The 23,956-nt window shown below is 54.0% G+C and overlaps 3 protein-coding genes across 5 annotated transcripts; all 3 read right to left on the bottom strand.

Annotated features, from left to right (window-relative positions):
- Positions 1-1,283: 1,283 nt before the first annotated feature.
- On the bottom strand, positions 1,284-10,858 carry ENO2 (enolase 2). 2 transcript variants are annotated; one of them, XM_068699679.1, is made up of 11 exons: positions 10,700-10,858; positions 7,808-7,899; positions 6,877-6,972; positions 5,419-5,488; positions 5,132-5,265; positions 4,097-4,319; positions 3,423-3,620; positions 3,092-3,293; positions 2,777-2,885; positions 2,581-2,639; positions 1,284-2,235 (listed from the first exon to the last, which is right to left on the bottom strand). In XM_068699679.1, exons 2-11 carry the CDS (start codon positions 7,871-7,873, stop codon positions 2,166-2,168), a joined length of 1,227 nt encoding a protein of 408 aa, XP_068555780.1. In that variant the 5' UTR covers positions 7,874-7,899; positions 10,700-10,858; the 3' UTR covers positions 1,284-2,165. The 2 variants fall into 2 exon arrangements, with proteins under 2 accessions (XP_068555780.1, XP_068555772.1); XM_068699671.1 differs by lacking the exon at positions 10,700-10,858 and adding an exon at positions 6,550-6,608 and having other exon boundaries at positions 7,808-7,892.
- A 173-nt stretch (positions 10,859-11,031) lies between these two features.
- On the bottom strand, positions 11,032-18,684 carry LRRC23 (leucine rich repeat containing 23). Of its 2 annotated transcripts, none has more exons than XM_068699709.1 (7): positions 17,613-18,684; positions 17,418-17,530; positions 16,385-16,638; positions 16,160-16,287; positions 12,348-12,478; positions 11,626-11,848; positions 11,032-11,380 (listed from the first exon to the last, which is right to left on the bottom strand). In XM_068699709.1, the coding sequence occupies exons 1-7, from the start codon at positions 17,733-17,735 to the stop codon at positions 11,342-11,344; spliced, it is 1,011 nt and encodes a 336-aa protein (XP_068555810.1). In that variant the 5' UTR covers positions 17,736-18,684; the 3' UTR covers positions 11,032-11,341. The 2 variants fall into 2 exon arrangements, with proteins under 2 accessions (XP_068555810.1, XP_068555805.1); XM_068699704.1 differs by having other exon boundaries at positions 12,348-12,484; positions 17,613-18,679.
- Positions 18,685-21,033: 2,349 nt separating this feature from the next.
- On the bottom strand, positions 21,034-23,899 carry TPI1 (triosephosphate isomerase 1). The gene is made up of 7 exons (XM_068699734.1): positions 23,704-23,899; positions 22,794-22,917; positions 22,617-22,701; positions 22,352-22,484; positions 22,038-22,123; positions 21,798-21,885; positions 21,034-21,596 (listed from the first exon to the last, which is right to left on the bottom strand). Exons 1-7 carry the CDS (start codon positions 23,813-23,815, stop codon positions 21,478-21,480), a joined length of 747 nt encoding a protein of 248 aa, XP_068555835.1. The 5' UTR covers positions 23,816-23,899; the 3' UTR covers positions 21,034-21,477.
- Positions 23,900-23,956: the final 57 nt, after the last annotated feature.

Below are 23,956 nucleotides of genomic sequence, written 5' to 3'. Positions count from 1 at the left end.
TAGCTGTGGAGGTTCATTTCATTCATCTGGGGTTCTGGCAACCTCTAGAAGTGAGGAGGTGCAGAATGGCAAGGGTGGCAGCCTCACCCATCGCCCCAGTTCAGCTGTCTCACTGAGGCATAAAATGCTCCGGTGAGCTCTTCTTTGCCCAGCAAAGCGAGCTTCATGAGATCCTCCTGTGCGACCTGCCTGCATTTAGTCTTCCAGCCACAGAACCGACCACTCTTCTTCACCTGTAACGTGCTGAGCACATTATAGGAGCTACCCAGCACCCCGTTTTTTAGAACTCTTGTCAAATGTTTAACAGAAAAATGTCTCTGACAGCCTCCTGGGTTAAAGATGTTGGTTTACCAAGGTTTAATACCACTCCATCATTCTGGAGAGAGACAAAAAACAAAAACACGAAGAAATTCAGTTGCTACCCATCATTAAGGCTTCCCTGTGTACCCCACAACAACCCTCATTCACTGACATTTCCCCTTCCAGCTCCTTGATGGGCACGCACACCTATTTACCCCTGAAAGAGCGATTCTGCAGGCTTCGGGGGGGTAGTGTTAAATTCTCCCTTTAACAGCTAGACACTGCTCCGAAAGTGCCATCTAAACAGAATATGGTTTGAGAGTTAAAGGAAAACCCACCCCAGAAATGTTTCCCTTTACATGGGTATATATATATATAGCTATACATTAGGTGTATATATATATATACTATAACCAAATTTCCGAGGCAAAGGGAATGCGATATATATCTCATGATGTGCTGGCTGTTTAAATGGGCAGTGCAGGCTACCTGGGGGGACTTCACTTCCCAGTGAAAATGGAGCTTTCCAGCGGCCGTGCCCGAACTACAGCTCCCAGAAGGCGATGCAGAGGGCTCGGGGTGTGCGCTGAGGAGGTTTGCAGGAGCTGAGCACGCAGAGGGGCTGCTGACTGCTTTTTCTCTCCCCAAAAGCTGCAGTTGCAGCTTACCAGCACTAGGTGTCAAGTGGGCAGCTGGCCTGCCCGGGGGTCTGGTGCATCAGCGCAGGACACGGTTAAAACCCCTGCCCAGCAGTGTGCAGTGTGGTTTTGGGGGGGATTGGCACCCTCCCACCTGCCCTTCCCTCGATATTCCCCTGTGAAAGGAGCAGGGGAGGGGTGCCTGGGCCTCGCCTTTCTCTTGCCAACCCCTTCTGCTTGCTTCAGTTACCTTTCTGCATGATCCTCCTCTGCTCTGATGGCAAAATGTTCCCATTCCCCAGATAGTGACATAAGAGAGAGAAACATCAGGCCAAGCCAGGCATCTGAGGTGTGAAATACATTTTAATTGAGTTTAGGGTTCTGTAGTCTGTTGCTCTGCTGAGCACGGGCTGTCCAGAAGGTAAAGCAGACAGAGGTGGAGGAGAGGGTGAAGGAGTGCAAGAGGGATGGAAACACAGAAGGTCAAGAGAAGCAAATGAGAGCATGTTACTTTTTTTTTTATGACTGTGTTTTAATATATCGCCCCACGGTACTATGCGCTGACCCACAAGACCTCACAGAGCCCGGAGACTGACAGCACACACACAGACAGCCAGTGATGGACAGTGGTGCACTTCAACACCAAGCTGCTGGCAAGCACAGCTCAACACAGCACGGCACTCGGAGTGGAAGGGAGAGACGCTTGGGTCCCACCACGGCTCAGCACAAACACGCCTGGGGCACGATGACGCTGTAGGCCAGTACACGCACACCTACACACATGCACGATGAGAGCGAGCCACTGGTGACACTCGTCCAAACACAGCTACAGGCGCGACACTTGTCCAAAGACACCAGCCGACGCACGCATGTTCACGGCACATACTTTGGTGTACAACGTAAGCGCACTGGGCAGCACGCTCCCATAGTCTAATATGTGAACAGAGTGACTCAGACATGGCCCCGCACAAAAATAAAGGACACAAAATGCCTAGATCCAGAAATGCTTATGACCCCAAAGCAAGGGACAAGGTGCAGACCTCTCTTTCAACCTTCACCTGGGTACATCTAGCCAGGGATACCTGAACTCATGCGGCTCTGAGGTGAGAGGAAACCAGGTGACAGAGGGGGAAGAAAGAGCAAAAAAGGAAGCGGTGGAGGGAAGGGGGATTCAGAGTCTGTGATGTGGGAAAGAGCAGCAGGGTGGCTGTGCCCTGGGGACAATGTTCAAAGAACACTTGGGTTGCGAAAATTGTGTCCAGCAAAACGTGCTTCATCGCCAAGCTCTTCCTCAATCCTGCAGGAGAGAGAGACAGCAAACATCAGGCCCTTGCTGTGAGGGAGCATCAGAGGCACCAGGGCGTCTGAGGGGTGGAGTGCATCAGCCAGGAAGCTGAAATGGGACAGCGGAGCTCTGTCCCCACCAGCTGCTGGGGACAGGGGGAGCACACCACCATGCCAAGGCAGAGGGAAGGAGTCTGCTCCAGAGATCTCCCCAGGTTCCTACTTTCACCTCTGTACCTTGTCTTCTTACCATTTCCCCCACAAGCTCCCCCTCCTGCCCTTGAGCTTCCAGCTTCTCCCACACCAATTAGTTATTCCCCATTCTCTCTTCTGTGTTTCTGTCCCTGCAGCCCCTTACCTCATGAGCTGGTTGTATTTAGCCAGGCGTTCAGACCTGCAGGGAGCACCCGTCTTTATCTGTAAAGCATTTCCCAAAACAAAACACTGTAAGCCACACCTAGGACTGGCACCAGTTTCCCCATGGGGGGAGCAGGGGATGCTGTCTTCACACCTCATTTTCCTCCAAGCCTGCGCATAGCCTGGGTTTCACCTACCTGCCCAGTGCACAGTCCTACAACCAGGTCAGCAATGAAAGTGTCTTCAGTCTCCCCAGACCGGTGACTCACCATCACACCCCAGCCATTCTCCTGGGCCAACTTGCAGCTGCAAGGAACAAGAAAGGCAATCAGTAGCTCCCACTCCTCTACCCACCACCTGCACAGGGGGAGATCCAGGCACCCTCTCCTCCCACCCTCAGCATCCTCTCTGCTAGAGACACAGATCTATTCATCCAACAAATAGCATGACACCCTGCTGCGGTTCTCCACCAGCCCTTTGACAGAACAGCAGTGGCAGCAGGGTGGACTCACGCTTGGATGGCCTCCGTGATGGATCCAATCTGGTTGACTTTGAGCAGGAGGCAGTTGCAGGCCTTCTCTTCGACAGCTCGCTCAATCCGCTTGGGGTTTGTCACCGTCAGGTCGTCTCCCACTATCTGAATCCCAACATTGGCTGTGAACTTGGACCAGGCCTCCCAGTCATCTTGGTCAAAGGGATCCTCAATGGACACCACTGACGGGGCAACAGAAGAGACAGGAGTCAAAACTCACCTTTCTTCCCATCCCCAGAACATGAAAGGGATGCACCTGTTACGTATGCAACACCAGTGCTGATTCCCTACTGCCAAGCAGAGCAGCTCACCTGGATAATCACGTACAAAGCTTTGGTAAAGGTCACCGAGCTCGTCTGCAGAAATGTAGCGGCTTGGGTCATCTGGGGACTTGAAGTCCAGGTCATATTTGCCATCCCGGTAGAACTCAGAGGCTGCCACATCCATACCGATGACAATTTTGTCTGTGTAGCCAGCCTTGTCGATAGCTTCCTTGAGGAGCTCCAGAGCTGGAAGGAGGAGAGTTGCATTCAGGAGAGTCAGCTCATGCAGAGAGCTCTGACTTCCAGTAGGAACCTCCCCTAGGAAGATCCTGAGCGCCAGATGACAATGACGGTCTGATGGTGTGATGGGAGAGGGAGAAAGGAGCCCAGAGCACAGCATGAATATGCCACGGGGCTGTGGATGCTGCATCCAAAGGGATGAGCAAGAATTAAAATACAATACCACAGCTCAGTGACAAGTCATGGAGAAGCCTTGGGAAGGTCTGCACATGTATGAAAGATTTGTATGGAGAGTCTGTGAACAGATCAAGGTCACCCCAAGGAGGAGGAGCTTAGAAGCCATCCCCTAACACAGGAGGAGGTCCATATCCTCAAGGCATCACACTTTGAACCAATGTTTGGGGAATGCTGTGAGCTGGGTGTAGAAAGGCCTTGGTCACAGCACTGCAGGCAGGGGTACCCCACCATTGTGTGGCTCTCACCTTCACTGTTTTCCAGGATGTTGGGGGCAAAGCCTCCCTCATCACCCACATTGGTAGCATCCTTTCCGTATTTCTCCTTGATGACACTCTTGAGGTTGTGATAGACTTCAGCCCCAATGCGCATGGCATCACGGAAACTTTCAGCTCCCACAGGCAGGATCATGAACTCCTGCATGGCCAACTTGTTGCCTGCATGGGAGCCTCCGTTGATCACATTGAAAGCCTGGAAGAGCCCAGAAGAGAATCAGAGCTGAAGCAACCTGTCTTTGTACCGCCTGGACAAGGCTCTCAGATGGGTAACTATGTCCATTCATAGCATACCATACCCCACAGAATAACACAACACATCAGCTGCAGAGCATCAGACCAAAGCCACATACAGCCCAGGATCCTCCTTCTAACAGTGGCTCAAAGCAAACGACCAGAGAGGACTTTCCCACCAGTTTCCCTCCAGGAGCTCTCCCAAGCTGTATATGTCTGTCTGTGCATTCGGCAATGCTACATCAGTCTCTCTTTCTCCTTGAGCCCAACAAAAAATTTAGCATCTATAATACCCTTTGTGAAGGAGCTTCAGAGGGCAGCTACCCTTTTCTTGAACTGTGCCCCAGAGGGTTCACATGATGCCCCTCTGGTTCTTGCGCTAAGAGGGAGTGGTTGATCCTCAATCAACCTCCACCACAATGTCTGTGTCCTTCTCAGCCCCTCTTTCCATATTGAAACCTCCTAGTTTACATAGTCCTTCCCTTTACGAAAGCTGGTCCACATCTTTGATCTCTCTCTTATCCTCTCCTGAGCCTTTTCCAGTTCCCCTTTCCTCTTGTGGTGATGGGCAGGGCAGAACCTTATGCACCACTCCAGGAACAGGCATTTTGCTCTTGAGTCCTTCCCTGACAAATCTCAGGCTTTAGCTTGCTTTCCTGACAATGCATTCAGCTGATGTTTCAGTCCTGTATCCCTTCCTTCTCTACCTCCCAACACATTCTTAGGAGTTTCTTTAGAAGTTTCTGAATGGGGATGCCAAGGACAGAGTCTTACTGGCACAGGAAGGATGAGATCAGAGTTGCCAGCCAGGTCAGCAATATGCCGATACAGGGGGACATCCTTCTCTGCAGCTCCTGCCTTGCACACAGCCAGCGAAACTCCCAGGATAGCATTGGCACCAAACTTGGCTGTGGGCAAAAATTAGGAGTTAAGATTCTCTAGTGCCTCCCTCCTGCCCCACAGGTCCCCTTGCCAGGCCAGCCTTGGTCTCACCCACTCCAACCCTCCCTCCACCCGCCTATGCTCTTTGATTCCCAGACCAAAACAAATAAAAAAATTACATTTGTTCTCTGTGCCATCCATCTCAAGCATCAGATTGTCAATCTTCTCTTGATCTACAACGGAGAGGCCCTGCAAGAAAGAAGGAGCTCCTGAGAAGGGGAGGTTGGGAAGAGTTGTTGACTCTCCTCTGTGAGGAAGGAGATGTTGATGCAGAAGCTGGGGGGACATGGACATTTTTTTTTTTGGCTTGTGGGGGAATATATACACACAAAGCTCTGGATATCAGTGCCTTGGCATGTAGTCGGATTAGGTAACCAGGATGATGTTACTGCAGTGCGCTGTAGGTGCACCTGCGTTGGATGAAGGATCGGCGGCAGCCCAGGCGAGGCCACACAGAGCTCAGCACTCAGGACTCACTTGAGGATTTACCCAGCCTTTTGGCAGCTTCCAGGGAGCTTTGTGGTGCTATGGCTACACAGAAGCTTGGCAAAACAGTACATGCTCAACCCCAAGCAAGCGAATGTAAACTGGAGGGAGCTGTGCCTGGGAAGGGGGTGGAGAGCGGGGTGAGGCCCGATGTGGGGAGCCCTCCACCAGGCCACACATTTCTCAGGGCTGAGGGGAGCTGGGCTCTCAGCCAGACCCCTCGCAGGCTGCACGGGGTGCGATGTGTGGCATTAGCTCAGCTCTCTTCAGAGCAGGCTGCAGGTCTTTGCTCGTGAAGGGCTTACGGATGTGACACCACCCAGCGCCCTGCAGGGCCGCAGGCCGTGCAGGGGGTGCTGCCAGATCGCGCAGAGGTATGGCCATCGCCCACCACACCGTGAGTGCTGCAGGAGAAGAAGGTGGGACAGAAAGGGTGTGAGGCAGCAGACGTGTGGGTGGTAGTAGGTGCTTGAGGAGGAGCACATCTGGAAGAGGGAGAGAGCTCTACGGGGAGCGCCAAGGGCGTTAGTTAGGCCGTACAGATGCTGCAGTGGACCAGGTAGGGTTAAATCCTTTCTGCTCAGAGAAAAGATCCCTGCGGACACATACAAGCATGGAGGGCAGGAGGGGTGTGCCCGGGTTCACAGAGAGCATCGCTGTGTCTGTCAACCCAGTGAGATGAAGAGAGGCAGAAACAGAGATCAGGTGGAAAGAGACGGAACAGAGTAAGCGTTCAACAAGGGAGAACAAAGAGAAATCCTTACAGAGCCCACGAGAGCTGGGGCGACAGTGCTGTTGATATGATCCACGGCCTGCAGGACCCCTAAAGAAAGGAATAGACAGAGAAAGAAAGAGAGAGAGAGAGGGTGAGGCAAAGAAGAGAATGGAGAGAGGGAGGGAGAGGACCAGTAGAGAGTCTGAGAGAGGGAGACAGCGAGGGGAAGATCGAGGCCTGATCTTTCAGTGACACTAAGCCTGTGCTCCAAGGTCCCACGGAGGGCACATTACGTTAGCGGATGAGCAGTACCCTCTGGTGGAGCCCCACGAGCAGGCAGCCCCGGACACAGGGTGCAGAGCAGGCACCTCCCCACCTTTTCCAAGGAAACGGGACTTGTCGTTGTCTCGGAGCTCCAGTGCTTCGTAGATACCAGTGGAGGCACCGCTGGGGACCGCTGCACGAAACATGCCTGAGGGAGGGCAAAACATGTGCGTGAGCAGAGCAGAGGATGAGGAGAGAAAGCTCTCGTGTTCTGCTTCTGGCAAAAAGACACAGCAACCATGTATGCCAACAGCCCTGCTGGCTGCATATGGCTGGTCTTGTCAGAGGTGGAACACCAACATAACAGAAAGAAATCCACCCCGAGTTTCCAGACTGGGAAACCTGGATCTCAGCCACTAAGAGGTCTGCGCTGTTCCCAGAACTACAAATAACATGCAGAAATCTGGCTTTTCAGCCCTCGTCCTGGTACCCCTACCTGCCCCCTTCCGGAGGCAGACTGACACACAGCTGCCAGACTGGGGCTGCATTTTTACCTCAGTGAAGAAAGAAGAGACTAGTTGGATGCCACACGGCCTCCTCACACCTCTCAGCCCACCTTAGCTTTTGGCCCAGGGCAGTTGTAGCTCTTCCATTTGAGACACATACATGCCTGCACAGAGATCTCAGGGACAAACCTTGCCACAACTCCATGAGCGTGGCCATGGAGTACTTCCAAACTTGTGATGTGTCCCAGGAGCAAAAGCACAGCTGCAGGAGGGCATTGCGTGGATAGAACATAAATATATACATAATTATGTCTACGCTAATGAAGCTAACCACCCCTGCTACTATCAGACACCTGGGCCAAGCCATCTGCATGGCACTCAGCTGCACGTGTCTCACAGGGTCACAAGCAGGCACCAGATTTGCCTCTTTCCTGGGAGCTCACTGATCCCACCTACTCTTGGCCAAGGCTGCTGTGCAGACCCAGCCCCTCTGGCATGGGCAGGACTTACCTGCACCTCTCGTCCTCACCCGCTTACCTTTGTGTGTGTACAAGTCCACCTCAACAGTGGGGTTCCCACGGGAATCCAGGATCTCTCGGGCATGGATCCTCTCGACCGCCATGGTGACTCTGTGAGCAGGAGAGAAGACATGCTGAGCTCTGAGAGGCCTCAGACTGCACTCAGGACCTGGTGCTCACCCTCCTAATGTCTGGGCAGCAAGAAGGATGCCCAGGGAAGAGCTCTCTTAGGGACTGGAGCTCAAACTCTAAGCAATTTTAGACTGTAGGGGAGATGTGAAAAATGCAGTCCAGAGCCCAGAATATGGGAAACTGCCCATATTTCATCCAGGAGCTGATGCTCCGTTTCAGTCCACCCAGACAGCAAATAGGGAGCTCCCCACTCCTGCCCTGTGCAGCAGGTACGTGCCCCCCTTCCCAGGGCTTATGGTGGGAGTAAGGACAGCAGGCACAAAACACCACAGAAGCCCGGGCAGCAGAGAGGGAGGGCTGAGCTGGCACAGCCCCAGCCTGGTGCCGGGGCTCCCAGCACCTCATTTTTCCCCATGGGGGGTGAGGAGCATCCCCAGTGGGCCCAGGGGAGCCCGTGCTGTGCCTCTGCCTCTCCTCACCCCTCCGCAGAGCAAGGGGAGCTGCCCCAGGAACGCGCCATCCCCCGGTGGCCTGGGCAGCCATTTTGCGTGCTGACACAGAGGAGGAACAGCTCTGAGGGCAGAGGGAGGGAAACATGGCTGGCTCAGGTGCTGGGGCTGCCCAAAGCTCACAGCCCCACCGTGTCTGACAGGATGGAGGAGGTGTCTCTATCCGACAAGGGTGGGGGGGTGAGGTACTCTGACATTTTGGATGCACTCGTTGAAACCCGAGGAGAACAACATGCTCGTGGGTGAGGATGGCTGCTTGGGAGAGCCTCTTTTGCTGGAATTTGCCCTCTAGGGTCTCCAGCATAGCTCTGTCCACCCCAACCCACCTTTCTATTCCCCCCAGACCAGCCTTGCATGTCTCCCCACGTCCCCCAGCTAGCTGCGGGGCTGTGCAATGTCAGGGAGCAGGATCCTGCCAAATGTCTGCCACTGCTACCCGCTGCCTTCGCTAGGTTTTCTCCCCCTGGCACCCCCAGACAATTCATTTAAAACCAAGTGGAGCTGGAACCCTGTGAACTCGGTGCAGGGGGGGCAAGCCTGGGGCAGCAGGTGTTTTTTTTGTTTGTTTTTTGTTTTTTTTATCTCAGCCAGAATCACACCTCGGTCTGTGTGCATGGGGTACGGCCAGCACGGGAGCTTAGCCCATGCACGTGTGTTGGGGCTGCTGCAAAAGGGCATCGTGGCAGGGAGAGGGGCTAAGAAACAGGCTGGAGAAGGCAGGGGCAGCTCCTGATCCCCTTGCCTCCGGTGCATGGAAATCAGAGGGCTGTGAGGAAATCACCCTGCTTTGAAGTTTCACCCAAAGCTTGCAGTGCTGGGGAGTTTCGGTGGGGGAAACCAGGACTCTCTGAAGCCTGCGCGGGGGCCCTTCACGGTGTCCATCTGGGCTGGGATCCCCTCAGCCGTGCTGGCAGCGCTCCTCACGCCATCTGGCACGCACCGCAGGAGCTTCCTCCAGAGCCGTGCCTGCGCAGCTGCAAGCTTCCTTCACAGCAGTGCCCTGGCTGTGCCCCAGCAGCCTCCGCAGGGGAGGGAGGACCAGCACCCTGTTAAAGTGAGTTTTGGCACAGCGGGGGCCTGATGACAAGACCTGTGTCAGATGCTGTGCCCCTGTTTATGTGATGATGCTTCCCCTGTCACATCCCTCTGCCTGCATCCCCCTGCTCTATTTTGGGGCAGCTCCAAGGAAGCCAAATGACAACCTTGCTAGCCCCACTCCATCACTCGCTGCATCTCTTCTTCCCCCTCCATTCTCTATACCCTTTTCTCCACTTCTGCTGCCTCCCCTTGTCCCCCCCACTGTTTGCCCTCTGTGGAACAGTGCAAAGAGCCACCCGAAAATCCCTGGCATCAGCTGCGCCGCCCTGAAAGGAGGTCAGAGGCGGATAAGCTGGGATAAGGGATTGGGACAGAGCCATAGCCGGGAACCCGTTGACACAGTGAGGAGGAGAGGGCAGCCTCCCTCGAGCAGAGGGCACCCTGGCATTGCACTGCTGCATCGTGGGCGCTACTTCGTGGAAGCCCCCTTCCCTGCCGAGTGGGCCAGCACTGCACCTCTGCCCCAAGCCACCAGCAGCACCAGCCCTGCCTGCTGGGGCCCCTGGTGCTGCTGCTGCGGTTCCCCCGGGCTGGGCACTGCTGCCAGGAAGCCCGCACTGCTGCAGTGTCGTGGCTGATGCAGCTCCCTCCTGCTCGCCTGTCACCTCCTCTCCCTGCTGCCCCCCCTCCCTCCGTGCGGTGTGGGGTTGGGATGAGAGGAAAGCGTTTCCCCTCCTCCCTCCTTCTCCCAGGAAGACCAAGGGCTGTGCTCTTGTGTTTGTGTCAGCACCTCGGGAAGCTGGGGGGGCGGTCTGCTCTCAGCCGGGGTCCTTTCCCCCAGCGGTCCCCAAACTGAGCTCTGCCTCTCCCCACTGCCAGCCCCTTCCCCCCCGGGGAAAGCTCCATCCCACAGCATCTCCCTGCGGTGCCCTTGGGAGCACCACCTGTGTTTGCTGGTTGTGGTGTGTCCCCCCCAACCCCCTTTCCCCTCGAATTTGCCCAGATTCGCATCTGAAACGATCCTGAAACGATAGGGAAGGAGGGAGCACCTGAAATTAAAATACGAGAGCCAAGTGAGAAGGGTGGGGGTGAGGAGAAATCGGGGGGAGGAGCAGGGGGGAGGAAGCGAGGGGAGTTTTGCTCAGCCGTGGTCCTCCCCTGCAAGGGACCCGGGTCCCTGTGGGGTTTGGAGGGCACGGGGTGCATGCAGCTGGCCACGGGGAGACACTTACCTCCCGAGGGCGGGGGTGAACGAGAAACTGAGACGGTGCTGGCAGGGAGGATGGAGCCGAGGAGGGCTGCGGGACCTCAAGGGGAGATGCTGTGTCCTCTGAGCCAACAGCGGCGGCAGCAGCAGGATGGAGCCGCCCCTAATAGGGCCGGGACGGCAGCATGTGACCCGGAGCTGCGATGAGTCAGGATTCGGCACAGCTTTGCAAACAGCACGTAGGGGATGGAGAGGGAAAGGGAGGGAGGCAGGCAGGGCGCAGACAGAGACAGACGAGGGTGAGGGAGCCGGGGAAGAGGAGTGGGTGGGCAGGATAAACAGTTCCAGGCGCTCCGGTCTCATTAATTATTTTTATTCAAATCAGGAGATCTTGTAGGATTTTTGGAGCCATAAATGAAAACAGACAACTTGTAACTCTCCCCTGTTCCCTCTTGGGCCCGCTTAGCATATATGCATGCAGTGACTGCAAAAACACTGCAGTAACTCAGGGCAGCGCCCAGGACCAGGGCGGGTAACCCTGCTCCCTTTGCCAGGGGCAAAACGAGGTGGAGGTAGTGCTGACACCTGCAGCTCTTGCTTTGCCAGCCACACACGTGGGGGAAGGCATCTCCAAATCTTCACAGGAGATGGGTATTAAAACCTGGGGTCACTCGGTCATATCACCCTGGAGAGATCCCTCCGTTTCCTGAAGAAGGAACAGAGATGTTAAATGCCTGACTTCTTTTTCCCTTTCACCTCTCACTTGTGCTATTGGGGCCAGGAATGGCAAGCAGGTTGTGAAGCCCACTCTGTTGCAGGCTCCTCTGCCCTTGGGATTGACCTCCCTCAGCCCTTTCATCACGTAATCTAGAGGAGTGGCTTATCAGCACGTCTGATCCTCTGTCTTTACACGCTTCTTACTCCCCACCCCCTGCCCTGTGCTGTTCTTACCTTCTCCTCTTCCTGCCTTTTCTGGCGGATTTCGTTTGCCTCTGCACGCTCATCTTGCTCGAACGATTCCTTGTCGAGGCGTTCCAGGTGCGGCAGCAGGACCAGGACCTCCAGCCGGTAATTGGTTTCGTCAGAGCATGGATTGTCCAACAGCACCAGCGCCTTCAGCATGGGGAGCACCTGCAGTTTTGCCACTTCCTCGAAGGTGCTGATCCCATTGTTCCTGAAGAAAAGGGAGCACAGTGTGTGGTAGAGATATATGGAAGTAGAAAGGTCTCTTCAGAGCAGTAAGCTGACAAGACAAAGCAAAACTTAGCAGCGTGATACTCTGATCTAAAATCTATATCTGTCTGGAGCTCCCCAAAGCGGGGGACAAATCCAACATCTCTGGATTTCTCTGTGCCCAAACAGAATTGTCTGATATTGCCATTTCCCTTTATAGCAAATGCCTGGAAGTAAAGGGCACTTGTGCTCAGGGCCAGTACACGAAGGAAAAGTATGATGTGGGATCAGAGAATGACTGGAGAGGTAGAGCTTTTCTGCGAAGCCTGAAAGAGTCCTGGCTATTACAGTGCTAGACAGCTGAGCCCTGAACGCTAGCTATAGGCTGTGAAGATCAACCCATTTGGCTTCCAGAGAAAACAGAAAACCCTGAGGACCTAAACGGGAGAACAGCCTGATGAAGGGGTCTCCAGCCCCGACGCGAAGCAAGGAGGACCCACCGTAGGTTGAGGTACTGCAGGCACTTCATGCTGCTACTGAATCCATCCAGGGCTTCGAGCTGGTTGTCCCGCAGGTGCAGGGTTGTCAGCTGCTCCAGCGCCTCCAGGCCCTCAAGGCTCCTGAGGGCGTTCTGGGCCTCAGCAGGGAGACAGGAAGAGAGCAGGAAAAAGAGGGCCACACAGGAGAGGGAACAGCGGTTATTTCTGGCCTGTCAAGCTCTTTCTAGCCTTCAGGCTCCCTACCACTCTATACCACCCATACCACCACTTGGTGACTGAGACAAAAAACACCCCAGATGAGACATTTTTTTCCCAACACAGCCTCTATTTATGCTGGTAGAGATGTGCCATGATTCAGATTTACCAGGGCATGTAGCACTGAGTCACCTGCTCTACTGCCAGCACAGCACCCCCGTCCATGGCAGTGCCTAATCTGAGCCCCTACGGCCTCAGGGAGCAACTGCGTGGAAAGCAAGGACCTGAGCACAGCACAAGTGTATTTAAGGTGTGAATCAGCAGCCCCTCGCAGTCCCATAGTCCATGTAGTCTAGGGATCTTCCAGTGCCAGCTGCTTCTCTTGTGGGAGAAATCTCCTGCCAAGAAGTCTCCCCTTCTAATCCTCTAGAACGAGAGGCAGGCTGCACGATCCTGGCAGAGGATCTAGGGGCTGTTGGTTGATTTAAGTGTTTCTTACTATAATATTTATTAGCTGTCCAAAAGAACAGCTTCTTGCAACAAATCTGACAATTTTATGGCAGGAAGTATTTGTCTTCCCAGTTTAAAATTCCCCACCATTGACTTCATTCACTTCACTGTGCTCTGCGTTATGAGATAGGGAAACACAAAGTTCTTAATTTCAGCAATAGTTTCACAGCACATTTTTGGCTGGAAAAGACCACTAGAGGCCTCCTGCCCAGCCCCGGGCCAGCAGCAGTGCTAGCATCAAAGCTGGATCAGGATGCTCATGGTGTTGGGCAGCCAAATTTGGGAAATCCTTGGCAATTACATCATTCCCGCCACATACTCCAGCCCAGAGCTGAGCAGACTTCACTTGCAACTGTGGCTTAGGGCTGTAGTCTCTAAGGATGCAGATACGGGAACAGGAGATGGAGAGAGGTACCACCTGTCTTGGGAGAGTTCATTTTCTCCATAGTGGCTGGAATGGTGCCGTGTTTAGGATTTAGGAGGAAAATAATGTTGATAACACACTGATGTTTTAGTTGTTGCTGAGCAGTGCTTGCAGAGTCAAGGACTTTTTAACGTCTCCTACTGCCCTGCTAATGAGAAGCTGGGGATGCACAAGAAGCAGGGACACAACCAGGATAGTTGACCCAAACTGGCCAAGGGGATATTCCATACCAGGTGATCCCTTCCCTTCCCTTCCCTTCCCTTCCCTTCCCTTCCCTTCCCTTCCCTTCCCTTCCCTTCCCTTCCCTTCCCTTCCCTTCCCTTCCCTTCCCTTCCCTTCCCTTCCCTTCCCTTCCCTTCCCTTCCCTTCCCTTCCCTTCCCTTCCCTTCCCTTCCCTTCCCTTCCCTTCCCTTCCCTTCCCTTCCCTTCCCTTCCCTTCCCTTCCCTTCCCTCTTTATCTCAGCCCACAAGTTTAAATGTTTTTCTCACAATTTTCTCTCCCAGTCCTACAGAGAGGGGGAGTGAGTGAACAGCTGTGTGGTGCTTATCTGCCTGCTGGGCTAAACCACAACAGTGGCACTGTGCTCTGTGCCTTTCTCACACCCAGGCAGTGCTATGGTCCATGCCCACGTTTAATCAAAGCGGCACAGTCTGAACTGGTGGGATGGGAGAACAGTGCGGGACAGGGTCACTTTGGGAAACGACATTTTGCAGAAAAGGAGGACTTCAGTGGAAATTGGACAAGGGAGACTCTGGACCTGCTGGGCCAAGTAAAGAGGATAATTTGATGCAAGAAGGAGGGAAGACTGAAATTTAGTGAAGGTAGTGTGAACAAATTAAAAAAAGCCAGGGTGGATTTGTAAATTTCACTTCAGAGGAAATCAGGAGTGTGTGTGGGAATTGGTGTGGGGACCTCACAGACCACTGGGCTGTGAAATGAATAGCAACCTGCTATCACTCTTGCTTCCTCCATTACACCAGTGTGAATAGTTTCAAAGGATCTGTCCCTGCAAGCACTAACAGGACAATGAAGAAGGGATTTTTCCCCTTTTTTTTTTCCCCTTAAATCAAAGAACATTTCAAACGACACCTTTAATTAAATGATCACGTCATCACCTCGCCTAATATACCAGTTCCTCGCATGGATGTGACGCCACCATTTCATAGGGAAAGCTATTATAAAATGTTGCCCATGGCTCCCTCTCCATTTCTTGCGTACCCTGACCTTGCTGTAGCTAATCTTTGCCACCGCTGCTGGACAATGAAGAGGAAGCAACACAGCCCTGCTGACAGCAGTGATCTGGAAGCTGATGCAGTTTGAAGCACCACACTTCAGCTCCTGGTTTTCCAGCTAGTGCTGTGACTTTGTGAATTCCAAGTTTCATTGGTAACTGCGTCATACATTAACCAAATTTGATTTAGTTCCTTTAAATTGACCTTTGAATTCCTAACGGATGGATGCCTTGAACCCTGTCCTTGCGGCATCAGCTTCAGCTACCTATGGCCCTAGTAATACCAAAATCTTTACACAGGAAGCAAAGCAGTACTGGAAGAGATCCCCCTCCAAAACAGTTTGGCAAGCAGGTGGACATGAGAGACAAATTCAGGCCCATAGGACTCCTGAGACATTAATCAGTTGTTCTAGTTTTGATACTCATGTCTTACAGTTTGCCTGCCCCAGATGTGTAGCTCAGGAATTCCTCAGCCATCTCAGGAAATTTCTGTAAATATACATGCTGCTTTTGCTTCCCTCCAATCACCCACTAAAGTGACTGTTTTTACTTAGAAATTGCATATTGTATCTAGTGACTTATCCACTTCCTCCCTTCTTCCAGCACCTGTAGCCCTAAGATCTAGTTTTTCACCGGAAAATGGAAGGCAATCTCAGCAAGCAATCTCCTCAGTGCTTTCTGTCAGGGAGTATTGACGAAATGAAACCCTGTAGTTTTTGAAAACCTTTATCATCTTTAATTGCTTTTTCAGAGGTAATGACTCAGGACACCAATCTAGTCTTTGCAAGTTGTAGTACTGTGTGATATATGGGAGTAAGCTAACATACTTGCTTCACTTGTGTCTCTAGGAGTGAATGTTCCCTGAGGCAATTGTTTATGATATAAGGAAATTGCTTCTTCTATCTTAGTTTCACTGTGATGTTTAATCGGTTTCTTTTCTGGCAGCTGAAGAGATATATGAATCATATCACTGTGCTGTTGTTAAACTCATATTTGATTAGGCCCATCAGAGAGAAGAAAGAGGCATCACCTCCCCCTGTGCCACCTGGAGCACACCACTGACCTCTGAGGTCCTGCAGCACATGGAGTGTGACCTTGCCTAACACTGCCAAGAAAAGAAAACTGCTGTCCCTTAGGCGGCTGGGAAGGAAGAACGCAATGCACTGCACATTGCCAACCTCCCTGCTCTCTGCAGAGCAATTAGTGGTCAGCTGCTACTTCTTTTGCACTGTTTGAGCAGACATAATAGAAGGATCTACCCAAAAGGAGAGAGATTTGTTTCTGCAGCTCTCTGAAATCTGTTCCTCTCATGCTGTGAAGACTGAACCGAATGGGCTAGCATGTAAATGATGCTGCTTTGAAGGGGACAGTGTCTCCCCTCCTCCCACTGCCTGAAGATGCCAGGCTTTGCGGCATCTCACTCCCGTTTCCCAAGCTGGAGGCTCCCTTACCAGATAGAGGCTCTTGAGCTTGGGCAGATTGAGCCCTGCAGTGCTCTCTAGCATGTTTCCTCGCAGCTCCAGGTTATGCAGGCTGAACAGTGCTTGACTCAGGCCCAGCGCTGTCCGGATTTTATTTCCTGAGTGCAGAGGAGGAAGAAACAATGAGAGAGAGTTAATCCCACTCAAAGCGAGCTTCCTATGTGCACAAGAGCAAAAAGAGGTGGTCTGTATCACCTTTAAGGCTGAGGTTGGATAAGCAGGGGTGAGTAATGCCTTCCATATCCTTGATGTGGTTGTGAGCAAAGCTGATGATCTGGAGGTAAGGCAGCTCCTGCATGCGGGCACTGGTAAGCAGATTCCCATCCACCTTCAGCCAAAGCAGGTGGGTTAGGCTGCTCAGTGGAGACAAATCTTGCAGCTTGTTCTCTGACAAGTCCACGTAGCGCAGGTGAATAAAGCATTCGAGGAGGCTGATGTCTGTCAAGTCCCTATGGGAGAGAGGATGTGAAGAAAACACCTCTCATATCTCCCCCCCCCCCCCCCCCGCTGCCAGCTCCTCACCACGCTGGGAAGGAGGGCTTCCTCCTCTCCCACTTCCCTGCTGTCCTAGGAAGCTTTGCATGAAGGAGGAAAAAGGCAGGCAACAGGGACAGGCCAGATATGCTGTAAACAAGGCTGAATGCCAGGGAGTGGACCTGTGTTCCTGGCATAGGGATTACTTCTTCCCATTGAACTGTAGCTGTCAGGAGAGGGAAGAACCAGAGCAGGAAAAAGGATAAACCTGGTGGGTGGGTCTGCTAGACAGCAGTGGCAACACCGAGGACTGCGAGTAAGGACTTTCCTAGTGGGAAAAAGCCAGTCTAGTCACCTATAGGGCTGGTCTTTCTGAGGTCTGTCAGCTCTGGGATTATTTGGATGGGGCTGAGGCTCCACACCGCCCCAAAGCCACCATGGCACCATACTTACAAGTGCATATTTTAAAGTTTAGCAGTTATCTGGAGCGGGTATTTCTTAAAGTGTCTGTGAGAGGGTGCCCTGCTCAGGTGCCCATAGAGACCACAGTGTAGGGCAAGGGATGGGCTCCTCTCACACTGTGGGGACACAGACACCAGTGTGTCTGGCTGTGGTGGAGGTTTGGGGCAGAAGGTGGAACAAGCACAGACTGCGTGGCGAACATGTCCTGGATGCTCCCGCTGCTGGAGGCCAGCCACTGATGGCCAGTGGCTGCGGGGAGGAGGCCTCCTCCTGCGGTGCGTTGGGCACTCACTTGTACTTGGCCTCAAACTTGACGTAGGCGTGCGCCAGGCCATTGCCGGTTTTGCAGAGGAGGGAGAGGCCCTCCTGCAGCATCTCCTCGGTCAGGGGGCACGGGACGAGCACCTGGGGGACAGAGCACCAGCAAATGGCGGAGGCGAGGCGAGGCCGGCTGCCCCCGCCAGCTCCAGCACGGGGCCTGCCTCACCTGCTTTTCCTCCTCCTGCTCCGACAGCGCCTCCTCCTCCTCTTCCTTCTCCTTCTCCTCCTCCTCCTCCTCCTCCTCCTCCTGGCGGAGGTGCTCCTCCTCGCCCAGCTCCTCCTCCTCCATCTTTACGCCCCGCTTTCTTCACGGACCCCCGGCCTTGAGCTGCGGCCGCTGCGCTGCCATGGGAGCCGGGGCGGGCCCCGCGCCTCCGCCATAGCAACCGCGCTGACCGACAGCGCCGGGCCTCGGCCCCGATTTTCCCACATTTTCCCGTATTTTCCACACAGTCCCAGCGAGTGCATGCTGGAATCAGTGCCCTGCTTCCCACGGAGCGCTGCCGTGCCCCGCTGGGCGATGCGAGCTGCCCGTGGCTTCTTTCCTCGCCGCCCTTCTGCTAACAGCCCTCCCGCCTGATTGCCGTGGCTCGCCGCCCTCACTGCAGCGCCCTGTCATTTTTAGTAGTAAATCCTGTCTGGAAAGCTCAGGGCACGCCTCAGGCTTCTCCGGAATCACTTTGAGAGCCCCCTCTACACTCCCCAGTGCTCCCAGCCCTTCCTAGCTCAGTGACATCCACAGCTCACAGGAGCGCATTCAGAGAGTCAAAGGATAATTTCGGTGGGAAGGGACCACTGGAGGCCACTTGCCCAGCCCCGGAGTTGTGGTGTGTGATGCTCACCCCCTGGGCCAGGGAGCGAGTGCTGGCCGATGGTGCACAGCACCCCCAGAGCCAGGAGCTCTGCTTGCAGCTGATGGCTGTCCATGTTTTGCAGCGAGTGCCAAAGTCCAAGGCCCTACCCCCTTCCTGCACTTTGTTCCCTCACAGACTCTGGGTAAAGTCCCTGCAGGGTCAGTGCCACGCTGGCTCTGCTGCTCAGCGTGTGCTGCTCGTGTGGTCAACACATGACTGCCAGGCATGAGAGCCCCAGCTCCTGCAGCTCATGCATCAGCTGCTGTTCCTGCTGCAGAGCACTCCTCCGTGCTCAGGACCATAAGCAAGCCACCACCAGTGTCCCCTGCCTCATCCCTTGACACCCCAGTGCCGATCTCTTACTCCACCTGCATTAACCCATACATTATTATTATTATTTTTTACCATTCTATCTCCTGCAAAAACAACCCACCATACTGAATGAAAGCTTTCTGGCTGTTGCTTTTGTTTTCCAGGAGCTTTAGGGAGCCCTTCAGTGAATCCTTAGAGTCAGCGCAGGAAGAAAAGCAGCAACATGCTTTTCTTCCCATTCTTCTCTCCTTTATGCTGAAGAATGGACTGGAAGAAGTAATGCATGTCTGTATGCATGTTTTATGTGAGTCTTACAATAGCAACACATGGTTGAGTTGTTTTGTTTCCAGATGACCAAAGACCTTTTTTAGACAGGACAAATTATACAGGGAAATTGAAATCTTCAAAAGAGAGTTTTTATTCAGGGTATACAAAATAAATAAAATAAAATCCCAAACTATACTGATCAGGAAGGAGGCAACTGTTAGGTTAAGTGGTAAAATCTCCTCTGCACACTCAGAAAGGAGCACAGAGAGACAACAGCAGGAGGGGGAGGCAGAACGGTACCTGGCTATTTGTAGCTGTTGTCCCAGGGAAAGCCCCAGGGTCCACGCATGGGTGCCTACCTATGGATGTGTTCGCTAGTAGCCCCCTGTCCTGTTCAGCCAGAGGGGCATGGGACAAGGCTGCCAGCACTGCCTGGGTTCACAAGAGTGCTCTGAGTTACCTGCGTGGCCATCCATGTGCATACACACACATGTGATGTACAGGTGTGTTTGTGCTTGTGCCTACTGGGAACGAAAGCTCAGCCTGGCCCCTGGTTGGAGCTGGGGCTGGCACATATGGCACAGTACGCCTTCCCCCTAGCAGCATCACATTTAAGATCCAGCTACTACAATTCTCAGTCAGGGTGAGGATCTGGCAGCTTTTCCACTCAACAGAGCTGTGCTCCTTCCTGCCAGAAAGCGTGCAAAAAGAAGAAAGCCGAGGTTGCTGCTGATGCAGAGATTATTGTCCACGACTCTACTCCTCATTAAATGTTTTTGTGTGCCTGTATTCCCCTGAAAACAGCGAGAGCGCTGCTCCGCTCCCATCTGTTTTGTCTATGTAGGTCACTTTCCTGGGCTCTTGCCGAGCCGCTCTTCAGGCAGGGCTGGGCAGCAGCAGAGCTGACAGCGGAGCCGCAGCCTGAGGCTCGTCCTGCGAGTGCCCCGGCACGCCGGCTGCTGGCAGCCTGCAGGCACAGTCCCTGTCCCTGCAAGTCCCCAAACGCTCTAATTGTGGCAGGGCCAGATTGAGGCCGTGCCCCAACAGCCGCTCAGAAGCGCTTTGTTTGCAGAAGCCACAGAGATTTCAAAGGGAAAAAAAAATAATCTTGAAACGTCCTCTTCTGCACGCCCCTCCGGGCACATAGAGCACGTAGCAGCCGTCTCCGTGCTGCTGTCACAGCCTTCATCCTCAGCCTGCTGCTCCCATCACTGCAGGGGGGTGTCCCGGACAGAGGCCGGGCACCGGGGGGCGCTCCGGGACCGGCCCCATCCCTCCCCGGAGCCGCTGCTGTGGCTGCAGCATGGCAGAGCTCCTCGGATGCTCCTCCTCCATCCCTTACCTGCTCAGGCTCGGACCACCCTCACCCCCTGCTTTATTGGAGGCTCCAACAGCCGGAGTGCGAGGGGAGGAAGGTGCCAGGAGCACAAGTACCGCAGAACGGACAGCATGGGGTGGGAGAGGATCTCTCAGGCACGCGTTAACCGAGTCCCCCTTCTGCATGCCTGCTGTGTAGCAGCGCGCTGCCCACACACCCAGTGATGCGCCGCCTCGGTTAAGCTCCTCCTCACCAGGCACTTCCATTTTCATTGCCCTTTGCGCTACCTAAAAGCTCCCAGCTCTGGTCTGGCTTTCCTTTCCTATCCCCCACCACGTGGCTGTAAGCAAAGTCTCAGCACACAGCCTGAAAATTTCCTGTGCGAAGACGAAGAGGGGGCTCACTTAATGGGCAGCAAAATCAACCACCAGTTCTCACAGGTAACGAGGCTCAAAACCAGCCCTTCACCAGGCCTGCCTGGAAAGATCAGCTCAGCGGTGGGACAGGCAGGTGCTCCCACACCTGCTGGAATAGGTGCACACAGAGCATCACGGACCCAGAGAGCTGCAATGGGAAAGATGAAAGGTGCTTTGGGGCGTGCCCTAAGCAAGCGCTGCAATGGCAAAGTACAGGTTGAAGCTGTGCAATGCCTATTGGAGTAATTTAGCAAACAAAAGAAACCCCAAACCACCAGCCACAAAAACCCACAAACAAGACCGAAAACCCAAACCCTGTTACTCTCTTGCAGCCAGGAGTGAGCTCACCAGGAGCAAGTATGCCAGTTCTGGACACACCTTGTCCTTAATCACTCCTGAATAAGATCCAAGACACACCACTTTTTTTAATTTCCCTTTCATTTATTGTTCAGTACAGGACATCGGTGAGGTAAGGTGTCTCACAAAGGTCTAAGCTACCAGGCCCCTTGCTGATGGGCCTGCAGGATGCAGCACATGGTGGTTCCTTCCTCCTCCCCCAGCACTAACGGCCATCTCTACCCGTAGCACTGCGTTCAAAGGGGGAGGCAATGGCCAAGTTGACTGTGGGCTCAAACAGCTCAACAGAAAACCGAGGATTTTGCCAATTCAGAGACTGCTGAGACAAGCTGACACTGACAGGACTCCAACAGGGTGGTGGGGGTTAGCAGCACAGCTAGAACAATGACCGTGGTTGGGGGGGAAGCCTCAGAAGAGGCCTCTGTACTTAGACATGTGCAATGAAAGGTCCCTTCGTGCTTCTGTTTCTTGCTTTGAACCGTTAAGGGACTGCTCCTTGTTGGAGCTTCAGTGTTTGGCGTTGATAATATCCACAAACTCTGGCTTGAGGGAAGCTCCGCCGACAAGAAAGCCATCCACGTCATGCTGAGAGGCCAGCTCCTTACAGTTGCTACCAGTGACTGAACCTAAGGAGGGAACAGGATTTTAAGAGATGAGCAGAGAATGGTATTTTTAACAGATGTAGACAGCCTGAGGCACCAACAATTAGTGCCTCATGCTCTGCCAACCTCCTATTTCCTCATTAGCAGAGCAGTGCTGTACAGCTGCAGCAACAAGCAGAGATCTAAGTGCTTCCTGCACTGGGAAGGGGCTTCAGGTTCCTTTACCTCCATAGATGATCCTAGTTGATTGAGCAACAGCATCAGATACGTGGCTTTTGAGCCATCCCCGCAGCTTCTCATGAACTTCCTGGGCCTGCAATGGAACAGAAAGAGTCCCACTGAGGACCAGACCATCCTGTGTGCAGCTCCCTTCCAAAGAAGGAACCGTCTTGTTCCATCATCTGGCAGGACCTCTGGAACAGGAAGGGTCAGCCAGGTATGAGGTCACCTTGCCCCTGCTCATACCTGTTGGGGGGTTGCAGTTTTACCAGTTCCAATAGCCCAAACTGGCTCGTAGGCAAGAACCACTTTACTCCAGTCCTTCACGTTATCTGGGGAGAAAGGAGAAGGTGTAAGCAAGCACAGTACTTCACGCTGGGAAGGGTAGACCTGGAAAGCTTTCTGGAACATGCAGACCTTTTATTAACACGATAATTACTGTGGCAGCACTCCCACCAATGTATCTGCAGGCCTTCCAGAAAGGCCAGGAACAGGCAGAAAGGCCATAATGGCCATTTCCCATGTGTATGAAGAGGAAAAAGCCCATTTTCTTCCCTTACCAGCAATGGCCTTGGTCTGTTCAAAAACCACTTTCTCTGTTATGCCAGCTTCTCTCTCATCCAGCTTCTCTCCAATGCAGGCAATGACACCAAGGCCCTCAGCTAGAGCATGAGCCACCTTCTGCCCAATCAGCTGGGAATGGAAGAGAAAAAGGCAAGTGACAGTCACACCTATTCCTGTTCCTCTTTCCCACAAACTGCCCATCCCTCCAGCCTTCACAGACCTATCTGATCTGTACCATCTCTCCATCCCACAGCCTCTCACCTCATCGGACTCTCCAAAAACATGCCTTCGCTCTGAGTGGCCCAGAATCACCCATGCAGCTCCAATATCTTTGATCATTGCTGGGCTGAGGAGAAAGGAGGTGAGAGTATTAATTCACATCTGGAGGCACTAAACTTTGCAGAGCCACGCTGGCCTTGCACTTCTCTTTGGGCTCACCTAATCTCTCCTGTGAAAGCACCCTTTGGCACCTTGTAGCAGTTCTGTGCTGCAACTCCAATCTTTGCATCAAGCTTCTGACGGGCAAAGTCAAGGTAGATTGAAGGAGCTCCACAAACCACCTCTGGAAGGCAGAGAAAAAGGCCACTTTCAGGAAGAGCCGGGGGCAGAAACTGCACCCAACCCTGAGCCTGATGACTTAAGAGGTCACCATTTCCTTCCCTACCCTCTGCCAGGAAGGCTCAGCATGCATGACATTTGGGGGACCTGCTGCAGCATCAGAAAGCAGGAATATCCCTGCTATCTGATGCCTCGACAGCAAGGAGGAAACCCTTTCCAGCAGCCAGATAGGTGAGACCGTGCAGAGAGGCAGGCCCCTCAGCCAGTTCACGCAGGGTCCCTTGGAAACGGCCCAACCAAGGAACCGGGCAGGAATCCTGCCCTGCTGCAGAGGCTATGCTGAACCGGGGGGGGAAAGGGCAGCATCGGGTTACACCTGGGATTATAACAGCACGCTCTGGGGGCACAGCCTGAGCGACCCCAGCTGCAATGCTGCACTCTGCGCCCCTCAGCGGGGCAGGGGGGCTGCAGGGGGCCTCCTGGAGCGATAAAGGAGGGCAAAGGGGTGCGGATGGGGGCAGGGCCTGGCGGGGCCGCCTCAGCGCCCTGAGGGAGCCCCGGGGCAGGAGGCCCCAGCCCCAGCCCCACGGGGCCCGGCTCCCCCCCGCTGCCCACGCTACCGGAGGAGGCGGCCGGGATCCGGTGTCGCGGTATTTTTAGCGCGGCCGCATTTATTTATATTTATCCTTATATTTAGGGCCCCCCCCCCCACCCCCCGCTCCCCGCTCCCTCACGGCCGCCCTCTGACATTTCGGCGCGGGACGTGCGCGACGTGCGGCCGCGCCCTCACCCGTGTCGGCCGAGAGCTTGGCGCCGTTCAGCGTGTGGATCAGCTCGCCCAGGCTCTTCTTGTCGCCGTTCATCTTCCAGTTGCCCCCCACGAAGAACTTCCTGGGCGCCATGGCGGGGGCGGTGAGGAGGAGCAGGGGGGTGGCAGCGAGCAGCGCGTCCCGGGCGCAGCCGAAGGTCAGTGGCGGCTCCCGGCCCGCGCCCGCCCCTTTTATAGCCCGGCGGCGGCCGAGGCCACGCCCCCTCCCCGAGGC

This window comes from Anas acuta, chromosome 1 (assembly GCF_963932015.1).
Source record: "Anas acuta chromosome 1, bAnaAcu1.1, whole genome shotgun sequence".
Taxonomy (NCBI): domain Eukaryota; kingdom Metazoa; phylum Chordata; class Aves; order Anseriformes; family Anatidae; genus Anas; species Anas acuta.
This window is presented reverse-complemented; position numbering and strand designations above follow the sequence as displayed.